General features: G+C 45.6%; 1 protein-coding gene across 4 annotated transcripts; it reads left to right on the top strand.

Moving 5' to 3' along the window:
• Positions 1–1,025: 1,025 nt before the first annotated feature.
• Positions 1,026–12,222, top strand: LOC115111957 (splicing factor U2AF 65 kDa subunit-like). Of its 4 annotated transcripts, XM_029638526.2 has the most exons (13): positions 1,026–1,622; positions 2,038–2,100; positions 2,254–2,395; positions 3,018–3,056; positions 3,556–3,665; positions 3,854–4,005; positions 4,434–4,550; positions 4,722–4,860; positions 7,594–7,673; positions 8,012–8,152; positions 8,639–8,725; positions 10,234–10,485; positions 10,585–12,222. In XM_029638526.2, exons 1-13 carry the CDS (start codon positions 1,574–1,576, stop codon positions 10,717–10,719), a joined length of 1,506 nt encoding a protein of 501 aa, XP_029494386.1. In that variant the 5' UTR covers positions 1,026–1,573; the 3' UTR covers positions 10,720–12,222. The 4 variants fall into 4 exon arrangements, with proteins under 4 accessions (XP_029494386.1, XP_029494387.1, XP_029494389.1 ...); XM_029638527.2 differs by lacking the exon at positions 3,018–3,056; XM_029638528.2 differs by lacking the exon at positions 2,038–2,100 and having other exon boundaries at positions 1,027–1,622.
• The last annotated feature ends 5,523 nt before the right edge of the window (positions 12,223–17,745 follow it).

Below are 17,745 nucleotides of genomic sequence, written 5' to 3'. Positions count from 1 at the left end.
TACGGCAACAGCTCCGCCCACAACCGTAAGGCTCTCCAGAGGGTAGTGAGGTCTGCACAACGCATCACCGGGGGCAAACTACCTGCCCTCCAGGACACCTACAGCACCCAATGTCACAGGAAGGCCAAAAATATCCTCAAGGACAACAACCACCCGAGCCAATGCCTGTTCACCCCGCTATCATCCAGAAGGCGAGGTCAGTACAGGTGCATCAAAGCTGGGACCGAGAAACTGAAAAACAGCTTCTATCTCAAGGCCATCAGACTGTTAAACAGCCACCACTAACATTGAGTGGCTGCTGCCAACACACTGACACTGACTCAACTCCAGCCACTTTAATAATGGGAATTGATGGGAAATGATGTAAAATATATCACTAGCCACTTTAAACAATGCTACCTAATATAATGTTACATACCCTACATTATTCATCTCATATGCATACGTATATACTGTACTCTATATCATCTACTGCATCCTTATGTAATACATGTATCACTAGCCACTTTAACTATGCCACTTTGTTTACATACTCATCTCATATGTATATACTGTACTCAATACATCTACTGTATCTTGCCTATGCTGCTCTGTACCATCACTCATTCATATATCTTTATGTACATATTCTTTATCCTCTTACACTGTGTATAAGACAGTAGTTTTGGAATTGTTAGTTAGATTACTTGTTGGTTATTACTGCATTGTCGGAACTAGAAGCACAAGCATTTCGCTACACTCGCATTAACATCTGCTAACCATGTGTATGTGACAAATAAAATGTGATTTTATTTGATTTAGAGGAAAAACATGCAGTGGCCCTGGGTCAAACTCCTTTCTGTTGTAATCACAGATCTGAGAGGTTGTTTCTGAAATCAATAAAGGGAAATCTAGCTTTCACGTATCCAATGCCAAATATAATGTCCAATGTAATAACTTGTTTGGTGCTAGAGCAAAGAGAATATACTGTATTTACATTTTTTGCAGGTTGAATAACAGGCCCAAAGGGGGCGCTAAAAGTAAAAGGTGTATATCAACTTCCGGTGTCACGGGGTGCCTGGGAGACGAAACGCAAAAAGCGGGCATACCGGACATATTCCGTATTTTCTCATTGTATACATTTACTTGCAAAACATATATATTGTGACGATTTCAAACACCAACAGGACAGACGGCATAACATTGGATGTGCAATTGTACCAGCATATCCTTATTCACTCGATTTGCTAACTAGTTAGCATTAGCTCGCTACCACGACTCCTTCAAGAACAGGCCCCAGCCTGGACTTTGCTTTAGCTATCTAACTAGCTAGCACAAGATAACGCGATTTCTTCGTCAATGTTATTGTCTTATCTTAGCGTAAACTAGAACCACATCTTTATAACTCACTTGGAGTTGTTCATGTTGATGTGTGGTTCATTTAGATATTTCTAAACCGCTGCATTGCCGTTGTGTATCTAGTTAGCATTTACTAAGTGTGTTGTGCACTTTTTTCGCTAGCGACCACAGCATTCCCGTCCATTTTACAGTCACAACTAACTAGCTAGCTAGGGCTAGCATATAAGAAACGGCGATGTCGGATTTCGACGAATTCGAGAGACAACTGTCTGAAAACAAACAAGGTAAGCTAACTAGTTCATCACTTATGTTTTATAACCAGGTTCTAAACTAGTTGGTTAGCAATCAACATATCACAACACAAGAGCGCGGGCTGGCTAACTAGCTAGTAGGAACGTTGGCTGCTGGAGTCCACTGTCGCAGCTGTCGTCCCAGGCACATTCGTGTGGCTATAACTAGCTATCCCATTGTTTAAAAGTAACGTTTTTTTTGTTACTAACCGGCCCTGTTTTGAACCAGCTGACGTTTTCCAGCTCTGTATATGTTGAAGTTGCCAGTTAAAATATTAATCCATGAAAAGTTAACATCTCTTGGCCATACAGTAGCTATATCCTATGAAAGTAAACACGTAACGGTGTCCATCCTCTTGCCCCCTGTACCACCATCTTCTCTCCTCCCCATCTCTATGGTCCTCTGTAGCTCAGTTGGTAGAGCATGGCGCTTGCAACGCCAGGATAGGGCGCTCGATTCCCGGGAACACCCGTACGTAAAATGTATGCAAGCATGACTGTAAGTCGTCTGCTTAATGCCATAACTATATTATTTTAACTCAACCGTTTTTTCTCCCCCTCTGTTTTCTTTCTTCCTTCTTCCTATTGTTTCACCGTTCCTTCCCCTTTCTTTCCCTTCCTCCAGCGGAGAAGGACAAGGAGAACCGCCACCACCGTCGCTCCCCCTCTCGCAGCCGCAGCAGAGAGAGGAAGAGGAGGAGCAGAGACAAGGACAGACGCAGCAGGGATCGCCGTGGAGACAGCAAGGAGCGCAGACCGAGACGCAGGTAACTACAGCATTGTTTTACTGCACGCTCTCAGGTGTGTAAGAGCCCTAGTTACGTGCAGGTACTACGTACTGGAGTAGGGCTATCTGCACACCTAATGAGTGAACAGTATAAGGACACTTGGAAAATAAGCACCCCAGGCAACACTGACTTTACCTGAAATAGAAAGCTCTCACAAGCATATTGATGCACAATATTATTCCTCTGTATGAGGTAGCCCACCTATTGTCCTGACAGTGAGATGCAAGTTTGTGGAGGAAGACTCACATCCAACAGTGTTCACACACACATTGAATATTCTACACCTGGTCCCTGAAGTTGTTTTAGTGGAAATAGCCATAGCGTACACTTACTAGACTTCAGTGTTCTGTAGAAGATTCCAAATCGGTCCCTATCCCTAGGCCCTACTAGTAGATCTGAAAGGAGTGGATGTGGTGAGAGCTCCAGCAGAAGACCATATTGCTTATGCCTATCCAATCCTTTAGCATCTATGTGACGCTCATACAAACAGTGGCTTGTGGCTAATTTCCAATTACACTCTAGCTCCACTTCCTGCATTGGAACTACCTGTGACCAGGGTTGGAGTGAAATGAAATGTGAACTCCTTCCAATGTCATTTCAGCTCACCATCCCAACAACAACCCCAAGAGATTGCTGTAAGGTAATACAGCAAACTAACACAGAGCTTGTTTCTGCATTATTACAATATCACTCCAGTCACTCTAGCAAGTGATCTTTCCTCTGATTGTGTACTATCCACTCATGTTTACAGCAGCGTATTATATCCTGTGTATACCATTGTGTGGGAAGGTTTCGGTAAGGGGTTTCTATGGAGAAAGAAAAATGAAACTGTAGGGTCAACTCTGTAATAATGGGTTAGATTTGTAGGGCTCTGTGACATCATCCACTGTAAATATCATTTAAAAGTAGTATGACATTTGAAATCACTTGTATTTGTAAAAGGTATAATAATTTATAACATGGATTCAGAAGTGTAAACCTGGTTTCTCATAGATGGGTTAAAGAGAAGCTCTAGGTTTCTCTAAAGGCCTGTTTCAAGTAATGACTTCTATTTGTCTTTTTACGTCATCTGTTTCTCCCTGCGCTCCTCTGTTGGTCTTTCTGTCCTCACTCCCCCTGTCCTATTTTCTCTCCATCAGTCGTTCCCCGCACCGTGAAACGAAGAAGAAGAACAAAGTGAAGAAGTACTGGGACGTCCCTCCTCCTGGCTTTGAACACATCAGTGTGATGCAGTACAAAGCCATGCAGGGTAAGAGAGGAGGCCTCACTTCATCATCCTCTTCCTCTCTTCCTTGTTCTCGCTCCTCTCTATTTTATCTACTCTATTCAACTCTTTGACCCTCGTTTGCCCTCCTATTTAACTGTGTTCCTACTAATACTGTCTTGTTCTGGAAGCTGTATGAATGTTGTGTTTTAAACATGTGACTTCTCCTCAAGCTGCGGGTCAGATCCCAGCCACCGCCCTGCTGCCCACCATGACCCCAGACGGCCTGGCCGTGACCCCGACTCCCGTCCCTGTGGTGGGAAGCCAGATGACCAGACAGGCCCGTCGGCTTTATGTGGGCAACATCCCCTTCGGCATCACAGAGGTCAGTTAGCTCCTGGATGGATGTAGGGACAGAGATCAGAGAGATGGAGTAGGTAGAAGTTGATACAGGTTAACAGGGCTCAACAGTGCTGCCATTTAACTTGCGTATGTGACTAAATATGTAGCTGTGCAACCTGGAATTTTTATTTAGGAGGACCAGTGTACCTAGAAAAATGAAGGATTCTAGCTTTTATTTCTTCATATGTTTCATTGTGCTCCTAAATTTCTTTGTTTGCGCCTCCATTTTTGACGTGCTCCTCATAAAACAAGTTCAGCGTAGAGCCTTGACAGGTTACAGATAGGGGCCGGGCCACCTGATTCTGTCAACTAGTATTTCAAGCTCAGGGGGATCAGAGAGCATAATAAATACTGTTGTTGGAGTGAGTCTTCCAGAGGATTGCCTCAAAATCTCTCCTTCTACCTGTGTAGGAGTCCATGATGGATTTCTTCAATGCCCAGATGCGTCTGGGTGGTCTCACTCAGGCTCCGGGGAACCCCGTCCTTGCTGTTCAGATCAACCAGGACAAGAACTTTGCCTTCCTCGAGGTGGGTCTCAATACCCACTTGACTATACTCAATACTGGAGAAGAAATGTGACCTTCCTCAATAGTCCAAAAGGGCCTCTTTTCCTTTTATCAGAGTTTTCTGAAATAATCTGACAGGTGAAAGTTAACCCTCTAACTTTCTAAAACCGGGTCTGTGTTTGTTGTCCCATAGTTCCGCTCAGTGGATGAGACAACCCAGGCCATGGCGTTCGACGGCATCATCTTCCAGGGACAGAGTCTGAAGATCCGCCGTCCCCATGACTACCAGCCTCTGCCCGGCATGAGCGAGAACCCCAGCGTCTACGTGCCTGGTCTGTCCGCCTGTCTGTCTCTGTCTGAACGTCTGTGGCTGACTGCTTCACTCTCTATTTAGTCCATCTTTAAACCCTTCTTAGTCTGGCCTATTTCCTGTCTCTATTAGGGGTCGACCGATCATGATTTTTCAACGCCGATTACATTACAATTCACGAGCAGACTGTGGCAGGCTGACCACCTGTTACGTGAGTGCAGCAAGGAGCCACGGGAAGTTGCTAGCTAGCATTTAACCTGTCTTATAAAAAACAATCTTCAAATAATCACTAGTTAACTACACGTGGTTGATAATATTATTGGGTTAACTAGCTTCTGCGTTTCATATAATCAATGCGGTGCTTGTTCATTTATCATCGAATCACAGCCTACTTCGCCAAACGGGTGGTGATTTAACAAAAGCGCATTTGCGGGAAAAAACACAATCGTTGCACGAATGTACCTAACCACAAACAAATGCCTTTCTTAAAAATCAATACACATAGGTATATTTTTTTAAACCTGCATATTTAGTTAAAAGAAATTCATGTTAGCAGGCAATATTAACTAGGGAAATTGTGTCACTACTCTTGCGTTTTGTGCAAGCAGAGTCAGGGTATATGCAACAGTTTGGGCCGCCTGGCTCGTTGCGAACTAATTTACCAGAATTTTACATTGTTTTCGAAATGATAGTTTCCGGATTTGACCATATTAATGACCACAGGCTTGTATTTGTGTGTTTATTATATTATAATTAAGTCTATGATTTGATAGAGCAGTCTGACTGAGCGGTGGGAGGCAGCAGCAGGCTCGTAAGCATTCATTCCAACTTTACTGCGTTTGCCAGCAGCTCTTAGCAATGCTTGAAGCACAGCTCTGTTTATGACTTCAAGCCTATCAACTCCTGAGATTAGGCTGGCAACACTAAAGTGCCTATTAGAACATCCAATAGTGAAAGGTATATGAAATACAAAATGGTATAGAGAGAAATAGTCAACGCCTCATAATTCCTATAATAACTACAACCTTAAACTTCTTAACTGGAAATATTGAAGCACACCAGCTTTCATATTTCATATTCAGGAATACCTAGGATAGGATAAAGTAATCCTTCTCACCCCCCTTAAAAGATTTAGATGCACTATTGTAAAGTGGCTGTTCCACTGGATGTCTTAAGGTGAACGCACCAATTTGTAAGTCGCTCTGGATAAGAGCGTCTGCTAAATGACTTAAATGTAAATGTAAATATGTTCTGAGAAAGGAACTTAAACATGTTTCTTACATGGCACATATTGCACTTTTACTTTCTTCTCAGACACTGTTTTTGCATTATTTAAACCAAATTGAGCATGTTTCATTATATATTTAAGACTAAATAGATTATATTTGTATTATATTAAGTTAAAATAATTGTTAATTCATTAGTGTTGTAATTGTCATTACATATACATACATGCATACAGTGGGGCAAAAAAGTATTTAGTCAGACACCAATTGTGCAAGTTCTACCACTTAAAAAGATGAGGGGCCTATAATTTTCATCATAGGTACACTTCAACTATGACAGACAAAATGAGAGAAAAAAAATCCAGAAAATCACATTGATGGATTTTTAATGAATTTATTTGCAAATTATGGTGGAAAATAAGTATTTGGTCACCTACAAACAAGCAAGATTTCTGGCTCTCACAGACCTGTAACTTCTTCTTTAAGAGGCTCCTCTGTCCCCCACCTGTATTAATGGCACCTGTTTGAACTTGTTATCAGTATAAAAGACACCTGTCCACAACCTCAAACAGTCACACTCCAAACTCCACTATGGCCAAGACCAAAGAGCTGTCAAAGGACACCAGAAACAAAATTGTAGACCTGCACCAGGCTGGGAAGACTGAATCTGCAATAGGTAAGCAGCTTGGTTTGAAGAAATCAACTGTGGGAGCAATTATTAGGAAATGGAAGACATACAAGACCACTGATAATCTCCCTCGATCTGGGGCACCACGCAAGATCTCACCCCGTGGGGTCAAAATGATCACAAGAACGGTGAGCAAAAATCCAAGAACCACACAGGGGGACCTAGTGAATGACCTGCAGAGAGCTGGGACCAAAGTAACAAAGCCTACCATCAGCCTACCATCATTAACACACTACGCCGCCAGGGACTCAAATCCTGCAGTGCCAGACGTGTCCCCCTGCTTAAGCCAGTACATGTCCAGGCCCGTCTGAAGTTTGCTAGAGAGCATTTGGATGATCCAGGAGAAGATTGGGAGAATATCATATGGTCAGATGAAATCAAAATATAACTTTTTGGTAAAAACTCAACTCGTCGTGTTTGGAAGACAAAGAATGCTGAGTTGCATCCAAAGAACACCATACCTACTGTGAAGCATGGGGGTGGAAAGTATTGAGAAACTTTTGTTATTGACCAAATACTTATTTTCCACCATGATTTGCAAATTAATTCATTAAAAATCCTACAATGTGATTTTCTGGATTTTTTTTCCCCTTCTCATTTTGTCTGTCATAGTTGAAGTGTACCTATGATGAAAATTACAGGCATCTCATCTTTTTAAGTGGGAGAACTTGCACAATTGGTGGCTGACAAAATACTTTTTTGCCCCACTGTATATATACACACACACGTGCCGATTAATCGGTCGACCTCTAGTCTCTGTAGGTTCAGACTGAATTTAGGCTGTTTATATCAATGTTTGGTTGACTTTAAATAACTTCTCTCTCCTTCTCTGTCTGTGTAGGCGTGGTGTCCACAGTGGTGCCTGACTCGGCCCACAAGCTGTTCATCGGGGGCCTGCCCAACTACCTGAATGATGACCAGGTCAGTGAGCTAACCATAACCAGCTTAGCCTTCTAACCAGGTCACCTGGAGCCACATAGTGGGGTGTTCTGGCTGCTCACCTCCCGTGACGTCCCAGTCTGGCCCAGTGAAAACCTCCTGTTTCCTCACATGCCTAGTCAATGCTGGACGCGGTTAGCAGTGTACTGAAGTGACACTGTTGATGGAAGCCAGACAGCTTGGAAGAGCTCCAATAGTCTGAGATGTTAAGTGTTCAACAATGTCTCCTCTCCTCGTCTGACTGTTCTCCCATTTCCCCTGTCCCTCCCATCTTTTCCCCTCTGATCTCTATGGTAATCTTCCCTCTCTGTGTTCTCCAGGTGAAGGAGCTCCTGACATCGTTTGGGCCTCTCAAGGCCTTTAACTTGGTCAAGGATAGTGCCACAGGTTTGTCTAAGGGTTATGCGTTCTGTGAGTATGTAGACGTCAACCTGAACGACCAGATCACCATGGAGAATCAGGTAGCTAACCACCCCCTTCATTTTAACTTCTTCACACACCATGTCATGGTTTTGGACTTGTTCCGGTTTAAAAATATCTTCACATTTTTTTATTTACTTGCATATCAATAAAAATGTAAATGTTATAAAAGGGGAACTATATTGCTCTTGAGATATTATTCAAATGTATTATGTGTTTCATATATACATTAGCCCCCACAGTTAGACACAACTCTTGACAAAATGATTTCATATGTTTACACTCCCAATATTTCAGGATTTTCTGTTATGATTGAACTCAATTGCAGTAAAAATAAAAAGCAAAAGGAAAACCGTTGAAAATGACCATCTGTAGAAAGGGAAAAATACTAAATTCTTCTTTTGGTTGGGTTCTTGAAAGGGGGAATTTCAATATATAATGTGTAGAGGTGCATTGACCCTGGGGGGTTTGTCCCTGCTGATGATTGACAGCTGTATTAACCACTTGGAGATGCCCTGTCCCCACAGGCCATAGCAGGACTCAACGGCATGCAGCTGGGAGATAAAAAACTCCTGGTGCAGAGAGCCAGCGTGGGATCCAAGAATGCCACTCTGGTAAGACTGAGATCTGGGCAGGCTGGGAATAGAGTGCTACAGTGGAGAGGGAAGTAGAAGGTAGAGTGGAGCCATCAGGACATCTGAGAAAGATACACTTGGATAGATGATCTTGTGCAGGGGGAGTAAGAGGATCTTGTGCAGAGGGAGTAAGGGATCTTGTGCAGGGGAGTAAGAGGATCTTGTGCAGAGGGAGTAAGAGGATCTTGTGCAGAGGGAGTAAGAGGATCTTGTGCAGAGGGAGTAAGAGGATCTTGTGCAGAGGGAGTGAGGGGATCTTGCGCAGAGGGAGTGAGGGGATCTTGTGCAGGGGGAGTAAGAGGATCTTGTGCAGGGGGAGTAAGAGGATCTTGTGCAGAGGGAGTAAGAGGATCTTGTGCAGAGGGAGTAAGAGGATCTTGTGCAGAGGGAGTGAGGGGATCTTGCGCAGAGGGAGTAAGAGGATCTTGTGCAGAGGGAGTAAGAGGATCTTGTGCAGAGGGAGTAAGAGGATCTTGTGCAGAGGGAGTAAGAGGATCTTGTGCAGAGGGAGTAAGAGGATCTTGTGCAGAGGGAGTAAGAGGATCTTGTGCAGAGGGAGTAAGAGGATCTTGCGCAGAGGGAGTGAGGGGATCTTGCGCAGAGGGAGTAAGAGGATCTTGTGCAGAGGGAGTGAGGGGATCTTGCGCAGAGGGAGTGAGGGGATCTTGCGCAGAGGGAGTAAGAGGATCTTGCGCAGAGGGAGTGAGGGATCTTGCGCAGAGGGAGTGAGGATCTTGCGCAGAGGGAGTGAGGGGATCTTGCGCAGAGGGAGTGGGGATCTTGCGCAGAGGGAGTAAGGGATCTTGCGCAGAGGGAGTGAGGGATCTTGCGCAGAGGGGTGAGGGGATCTTGCGCAGAGGGAGTGAGGGGATCTTGCGCAGAGGGAGTAAGGGATCTTGCGCAGAGGGAGTGAGGGGATCTTGCGCAGAGGGAGTGAGGGGATCTTGCGCAGAGGGAGTGAGGGGATCTTGCGCAGAGGGAGTGAGGGGATCTTGCGCAGAGGGAGTGAGGGATCTTGCGCAGAGGAGTGAGGGATCTTGCGCAGAGGGAGTGAGAGGATCTTGCGCAGAGGGAGTGAGGGGATCTTGCGCAGAGGGAGTGAGGATCTTGCGCAGAGGGAGTGAGGGGATCTTGCGCAGAGGGAGTGAGGGATCTTGCGCAGAGGAGTGAGGGGATCTTGCGCAGAGGGAGTGAGGGGATCTTGCGCAGAGGGAGTGAGGGATCTTGCGCAGAGGGAGTGAGGGATCTTGCGCAGGGGAGTGAGGGGATCTTGCGCAGGGGGAGTGAGGGGATCTTGCGCAGGGGAGTGAGGGGATCTTGCGGGGGGTGAGGGGATCTTGCGCGGGGGGAGAGGGTCTTGCGCGGGGGGGGGCATATGTTGTGCCCTTGGGGCGGCCTGTGCTGTGTCTGTTCTACTTTTCCAATCCCTCACTGCATGTTCTGTATCCACCAACACTCCTTCTCCAACCCTCCCCTCTCCCCTCCAGACAAGTATAAATCAGACACCGGTGACGCTGCAGGTGCCGGGCCTGATGAACAGCTCAATGACCCAGATGGCCGGCCTGCCCACAGAGGTGCTGTGTCTGATGAATATGGTGGCTGTGGAGGAGCTGGTGGATGAAGAGGAATATGAGGAGATCGTGGAGGATGTGAGGGACGAGTGCAGCAAGTACGGCCAGGTCAAGAGCATCGAGATCCCCAGACCTGTGGATGGGCTGGAGGTCCCTGGCACTGGCAAGGTGAGAGAGAGAAGCTTCTGTCCGTCTTCAGCTTTATCACTATGCCTTTTTGAATGAACTCCATTGAACCTCCTTACATTTCCTCTCTCTGTCCTATAGATCTTTGTGGAGTTCATGTCAGTGTTTGACTCCCAGAAGGCCATGCAAGGTCTGACGGGCAGGAAGTTTGCTAACCGGGTGGTGGTGACCAAATACTGCGACCCTGATGCCTACCACCGCCGAGACTTCTGGTAGAGGATGACGACAGATGAGGATAGTGAGGGGGGTGGATTGCCATATTTCAAATCGACCCCCAACCTCCCACCACCTGGGCACTTGTTTTGACCTGAAAAGGTGTGAGCGACATAATGTTTCACCTAGTCCATCAGAAGGCTAGGTGGAGTTCAGAGAAGTGCCTGGGGGTAGGGGCTGGGGATCCATTTGCTATTGGGCAAAAGAGAAGGGAGAGATGAAGGGTTTGTATTCTGATGAAAACCGGGGGGGGGGGGGGTTCAAAGATTTTTGTGAATTGTGTGTAGTAACAGGTCAGGGGTAAATGATTTTTTAAAATACTTTGTGAGAAAGAGATGGGTTGTTCTGTGGGGGGGGGGGGGGGGTCTTGCCACACCTTATGGTTTGTATTTAATTGGAGGGAGCCTGTTTTAAGTACTTTAGGAAGGTGTAGAGAGGGGGAAGTGGACTGGTCTACTCTATAAGAGTGGTGGATAGATGGATGGACAAGAGCATTCATAATTTCATATAGGGAGGGAGTTGGTGACATTTTTTATTTGGCCCACCAATGTAGATAACATGATCAGTTTCTTGTTGTGAAAAAGGGGAAGGAAAGCTATTGACAGGATAGGATGGAAAGCTATTGACAGGATAGGATGGAAAGCTATTGACAGGATAGGATGGAAAGCTATTGACAGGAATGGCCTCGTTTTCTGATTTTTATTTCTCAGATTTGGACCTTTAGATTTCCTTGTTTATTTTCCTCCATGTACATCAGACTACACCCCTCCCTCACCCTGTGTGTGTAGCGAGAGGGGAGAAGCTGTAACTATACATAACCAACTCCAATGTCATATTGGACTAATTTATCTGAATGTCAGCTGTTGTGGTTTATACTGTCACACCTTGTATTGTCACCAGGGCCGGAGTTTGAGTACCATACGTTTTTATTACTGTCTGTGTGTCTTTGGACGGGGGGTTGAAACCTTTCATCTAGTTTGAATTTATCCATCACCATTTTTAGCAGGCAAAATTATTCTATCCCTACATCCTACCCTTACCCATAAGAGATTGGGAGAGGGGAAAGGCAGACTTTTGAAGTTCTGAATTGTTATTTTTGAATTGTGAGTGGTAAATATTGGGATTGGTGTTGAGTAGGGCTCGATCTGATTCTGATTAAAAGCCTTGCTATTTTTCATGTCACATTCAAGATAAAAAATATATGGAGTACTCATTCATGTCTGTGCTTAGCAAGTTTGTCAATACATGGAGTCATTTCATGCTTTGGTATTTTCAGTTAACAATGATTTAAGATTGTAGTCAGTATTCAAGTTGTATTTCTTTGTCTGGAATGAGTTTCTTTTGTTTCAAACCTACCTATAGAATATTGGACTGCTCATACAGAAATCTCTTTGGCCCAGGTAGTGTTTGTAACTTCTCACCTCAGCAGACAAAATAAAGGTATAAAGACTAATACCACTGTTTCCTGTTCTACTGCCCACAAATAAAATGCACTATTTACTTTGACCAAGTTATCAGGCTTTTAGTAACCATAGAAGTCAGGTAGTATTGTGTGATTGTACACCTCTTCTGTTAAGTAATGGGTTTGTTGTCGTAAAGGGTGAGATGGAGGTATTAAACGGCTTGTTTTTTAACTGAAGGGGAGTGCAGTCTTTTGGACAGGTTCTCAAGTGTTCTATTGGACTGTTCATACTCATCAAAAGGTTGTCCCCTCAACTGTATATATGGTCTCACTTCTTCCTCATCTCCCTCAACCTTTGTCATTATGACTCCAAGGACCACTGGTTACGCTATGGGGTTGAGAGGGAGTTCCCATGATGCTTTGTGTTCAGACCTAGAGTTGGGCAGTACCAGTGAAATGTGACTTCATCCCTTTCTAAAATTAGCTTTTTAAATGTTACCATGTCATTTAATTTGAGCTTTTTTTGTGGGGGGGTGATTTCTTAAGTGAATTAATGGAATAAAAAATGGCTAAAACCAATGTAGTTTATAACAGAAGTGTGGATCTTTTTATTGAACCTTTATTTAACTAGGCGAGTCAGTTAAGAAAAAATTCTTATTTACAATGACGGCCAAACCCTAACCACCCTGGGCCAGTTGTGCACCACCCTATGGGATTCCAAATCACAATTGGCTGTGATACAGCCTGGAATTGAACCAAGGTCTGTAGTGATGCCTCTTGCACTGAGATGTAGCCTTAGACCACTGTGCCACTTCTGATTATACACACTGAAAAGCAGGAGTTGACTAAAAGTGCAAGTAGACTTGGCTTGTATGTTTACATTTGAGTCATTTAGCCACGACTTCCAGTAGTGAGTGCATACATTTTCATACTGGTCCTCCGCGGGAATCAAACCCACAACCCTGGCATTGTAAGTGCCATGCTCTAACAACTGAGCCACACAGGACTGAGTTCGACTGTTTCTCCATTGAAATGTCAAGGTGACAGATTCAGAACCACAGTACACATAAACCTGAGCTGACTGGTCAGCAGTATTCATGGGTAGAGGCTTGTCTAAGTGGCATGAAAACAGTTTGACACTGCAGCCTTCAGTACTCCCTCTATACTCACCTGGGGCTTATTCAGGAGGGAACAGCTACAGAAGTGTATAGTGCAGCACAGACATGACACTGTCGTGGGAATAATGAACCGTGTCTCTATACATCCCATGTCTGTCTGCGCCGTTGCACTCCACTGAGGAAGGCCAGCAATATGGTGCAATCCCTCCAGACCAGGCAGGTAGATGTTGCCAGAAAGCACAGCATCTAAGATCAGTTTACCCACCCCAATCCCAAGAGGGAAAACAAGACGGTCCTTGGATCAGTGTAAATGAACAACTTCATCCTACTCCAAAGGGAATCAGTATAGAGACTCAGGGACGATCTCAATTGCATACTCCTCGTGTCCTCTCTCCTCGTATCCTCCTCAAAACCCATTGGATGAGAAAGCCAGAAGTCCTGCCCCTCTGACCTTCTCCTCCAATGAGTTTTGAGAAGGAGACAAGGAGAGAGGACATGAGGAGTATGCAATTGAGATCTTTCCTCAGTAGTCCACCATAGGAGCCCAGCCCAGGCAGGTCTGATGCTGCAGTCGTATATCCATGCACTGCTGCCCTCTAGTGGGACGTCTACACCACACCTCCCACTGATCAGCATTCAGAAAGATGGAACGCTGCAGTAGCTAGGGAGAGACAACTCTAAACACTACATCAAGGGATGGATGCTGTGTGCCTGTGTGTGCCTGTGCACGTGTGTGTGAAAGCAGGGCACAATTTGTAAATGCATAGGTTTAAGGTTCAGATTTCTCTTGTCATGACGTCACAGAGCAGTAGATCAAACAAACATGTAGTGTTTTTTCTCTTCTATGCAGTCCTTAGTTCAACTATAGAATATCTTATAGATGACAGCATGCAGTGTGTGTGTGTTCCGTTGTGTGTGTGTGTGTGTGCGCGCGCTCCCGTGCGTTTTGGTGTGCGTGCTTGCATGAATGTTCGCGTGTGCGGGAGTGTGTGTGTGAGTGTGTGTGTGTATGAGTGTGAGCACACATCACTCCGGTGGTGACAGAAGAACTTTGAGTGATGTGTATATCAGAGCCTGAGGTTGATCACATCAGCACACAGTGTATTATAAAAGACCTGAGATTACCACTGTCTTCCTATCAGACCATATGAGGGAGGAGAGGTAAAGCCGTACACCCAGGACAGAGGCACAGTGCCAGAGTCCAGTCTACAGCAACTAGAAAAATGTTACAAAATAAAGCACACAAGTATAATTGTATTTTGACAGGAAAGCTAATTTGCATAGGCAAGATGAAAAAATGTTGGCCACCTTTTATGATTGATACCACATTAATTCAATGCATTTATATGTCAAATCTGACAGCCCCCCTTCCCTCATGCCTTTTTTTAATCTAGTTGAATGGATGTTTGGCTATTCATCAAGCCGATATGCCCACCATATCGTCCACTTTCTGAAAAGAATCATCACCTACAGAACAAGTGTGTTGTTATGCTGCAATCCCAGGAAGTGGTGAGGAACTGAGATGAGTGGTGACTGGGGAGGGGTATTCCTGTCAGCCCCGTACCTCATTCGTTGACTTCCCCGTGACTCTCTGCCACTCGATCTCTCTCTCCTTCTGCCTCAATTAGCTTTCTCTCTCAGTGTCGCTTCTCTCTCTCTCTCTCTCTCTCTCGTTCTATCTCTCTCTATCTCTCGCTCTTTCTCGCTCTCCCTCTCCCTACCTTCCTCTCTCTCTCAATGTTTATATCTCTTTCTCTACGTCTGTCTCGCTCTCTCTCTCTCTCTCTCTCTGCCATGTGTCACATGTAACCCAAACTGTGAGCAGGACAGCAAAGCAGGAGCTGGATCATGTGAAAAACTTCCATGAGACCAGGCTGGACCTCTCTCTACACTCTGCTTCCTTAAAGGGAGGTTCTGTACTATAGACCACTGACTGGGCTTCTGATTGTGCTTTAGAATAGTGATTACGGTTCTAATTTTCTTTAGAACGTTGAATGGGGTTCTACTCTGCTTTAGAACAACGACTACAGGAAAGCAAAGTGTATGAAATGTAGTTGTACCTTGACTGCTCTTGTCATCTCTTTCTCCAACACACTGTCCTTTTCTACAACCAACTTCTTTTCCCACAACGTTCCACCTCTTCTTTTCCTCTGTAGTTCTCTCTTTCCAGTGTGTTTCTGTCTGTCATTCTGTCAGTTGCAGTTTGTCTCTCTCTCTCTCTCTCTCTCTCTCTCTCTCTCACTCTGTCTGCTCTGACTCTCTCTCTCTCTCTCTCTGTCTGCTCTGTCTGTTCTGACTCTCTCTGTCCGCTCTATCTGCTCTGAATCTCTCTCTCTGTCTGCTCTGTCTGCTCTGACTCCCTGTCTCTCTCTCTGTCTGCTCTGACTCTCTCTCTATCTCTCTGTCTGCTCTATCTGCTCTGACTCTCTCTGTCTGTCTTTTCTGTCTGCTCTGACTCTCTCTCTCTGTCTGTTCTGCCTGCTATTACTCTCTCTGTCTGCTCTGACTCTCTCTCTCTGTCTGCTCTGACTCTCTCTCTCTCTCTGTCTGCTCTGTCTGCTCTGACTCTCTCTCTCTCTCTCTCTCTCTCTGTTCTGTCTGCTCTGACTCTCCCTCTCGGTCTTTGTCTGCTCTGACTCTTTATCTCTCTGTCGGCTCTGACCCTCTCTCTCTCTGTCTTCTCTGTCTGCTCTGACTCCGTCTCTCTCTCTCTCTCTCTCTCTCTCTTTCTGTCTGCTCTGTCTGCTCTGTCTGCTCTGTCTTCTCTGACTCTCTCTCTCTGTCTGTTCTGCCTGCTATTACTCTCTCTGTCTGCGCTGACTCTCTCTCTCTCTCTCTCTCTCTCTCTCTCTCTCTCTCTCTCTCTCTCTCTCTCTCCCTGTCTGCACTGTCTGCCCTGACTCTAACTGTCTGCTCTAACTCTCTCTCTCTCTGTCTGTTCTGCCTGCTATTACTCTCTCTGTCTGCTCCGACTCTCTCTCTGTCTGCTCTGACTCTCTCTCTCTGTGTCTGCTCTGACTCTCTCTGTCTTCTCTATCTGCTCTGACTCTCTTTCTCTCTCTGTCTGCTCTGTCTGTTCTGACTCTCCCTGTTCTGACTCTCCTCTGTCTGTTCTGACTCTCTCTGACTCTCCCTGTTCTGACTCTCCCTCTCTACCTGTCTGCTCTGTCTGCTCTGACTCTCTCTCTCTCTCTCTGTCTGCTCTGACTCTCCCTCTCGGTCTTTGTCTGCTCTGACTCTTTATCTCTCTGTCGGCTCTGACCCTCTCTCTCTCTGTCTTCTCTGTCTGCTCTGACTCCGTCTCTCTCTCTCTCTTTCTGTCTGCTCTGACTCTCTCTGTCTGCTCTGTCTTCTCTGACTCTCTCTCTCTGTCTGTTCTGCCTGCTATTACTCTCTCTGTCTGCGCTGACTCTCTCTCTCTCTCTCTCTCTCTCTCTCTCTCTCTCTCTCTCTTTCTCTCTTTCTCTCTCTCTCTCTCTCTCTCTCTCTCTCTCTCTCTCTCTCTCTCTCTCTCTCTCCCTGTCTGCACTGTCTGCTCTGACTCTAACTGTCTGCTCTAACTCTCTCTCTCTCTGTCTGTTCTGCCTGCTATTACTCTCTCTGTCTGCTCCGACTCTCTCTCTGTCTGCTCTGACTCTCTCTCTCTGTGTCTGCTCTGACTCTCTCTGTCTTCTCTATCTGCTCTGACTCTCTTTCTCTCTCTGTCTGCTCTGTCTGTTCTGACTCTCCCTGTTCTGACTCTCCCTCTCTACCTGTCTGCTCTGTCTGCTCTGACTCTCTCTCTCTGTCTGTTCTGCCTGCTATTATTCTCTCTGTCTGCTCTGACTCTCTCTCTCTCTGTCTTCTCTGTCTGCTCTGGCTCTCTCTCTCTGTCTGCTCTGACTCTCTCTCGCTCTGTCTGCTCTGACTATCTCTCTCTGTCTTCTCTGTCTGCTTTGACTCTCTCTCTCTCTGTCTGCTCTGTCTGCTCTGACTCTCTCTCTCTCTGTCTGTTCTGCCTGCTATTACTCTCTCTGTCTGCTCTGACTCTCTCTCTCTGTCTGCTCTGACTCTCTCTCTCTCTGTCTGCTCTGTCTGCTCTGACCCCCCCCTCTCTCTCTCTCTCTCTCTCTCTCTCTCTCTCTCTCTCTCTCTCTCTCTCTCTGTCTGCTCTGACTCTCTCTGTCTGCTCTATCTGCTCTGACTCTCTTTCTCTCTCTGTCTGCTCTGTCTGTTCTGACTCTCCCTGTTCTGACTCTCCTCTGTCTGTTCTGACTCTCTCTGACTCTCCCTGTTCTGACTCTCCCTCTCTACCTGTCTGCTCTGTCTGCTCTGACTCTCTCTCTCTCTCTCTCTCTCTCTGTCTGCTCTGTCTGCTCTGACTCTCCCTCTCGGTCTTTGTCTGCTCTGACTCTTTATCTCTCTGTCGGCTCTGACCCTCTCTCTCTCTGTCTTCTCTGTCTGCTCTGACTCCGTCTCTCTCTCTCTCTTTCTGTCTGCTCTGACTCTCTCTGTCTGCTCTGTCTTCTC

Source organism: Oncorhynchus nerka, linkage group LG3 (assembly GCF_034236695.1).
Source record: "Oncorhynchus nerka isolate Pitt River linkage group LG3, Oner_Uvic_2.0, whole genome shotgun sequence".
NCBI lineage: Eukaryota > Metazoa > Chordata > Actinopteri > Salmoniformes > Salmonidae > Oncorhynchus > Oncorhynchus nerka.
The sequence above is the reverse complement of the archived record's forward strand: the minus strand, read 5'-3'. Positions and strand labels throughout refer to the sequence as shown.

What these genes read in the sequence shown, in the direction of transcription:
- LOC115111957 (XM_029638526.2), top strand. Translation starts at nt 1,574, where the DNA reads ATGTCGGATTTCGACGAATTCGAGAGACAACTGTCTGAAAACAAACAA. An exon ending in GAGCGCAGACCGAGACGCAG is followed by an intron (nt 2,396 to 3,017) that starts GTAACTACAGCA and finishes ATGTCATTTCAG; the next exon opens with CTCACCATCCCAACAACAAC. An exon ending in GCAGTACAAAGCCATGCAGG is followed by an intron (nt 3,666 to 3,853) that starts GTAAGAGAGGAG and finishes CTTCTCCTCAAG; the next exon opens with CTGCGGGTCAGATCCCAGCC.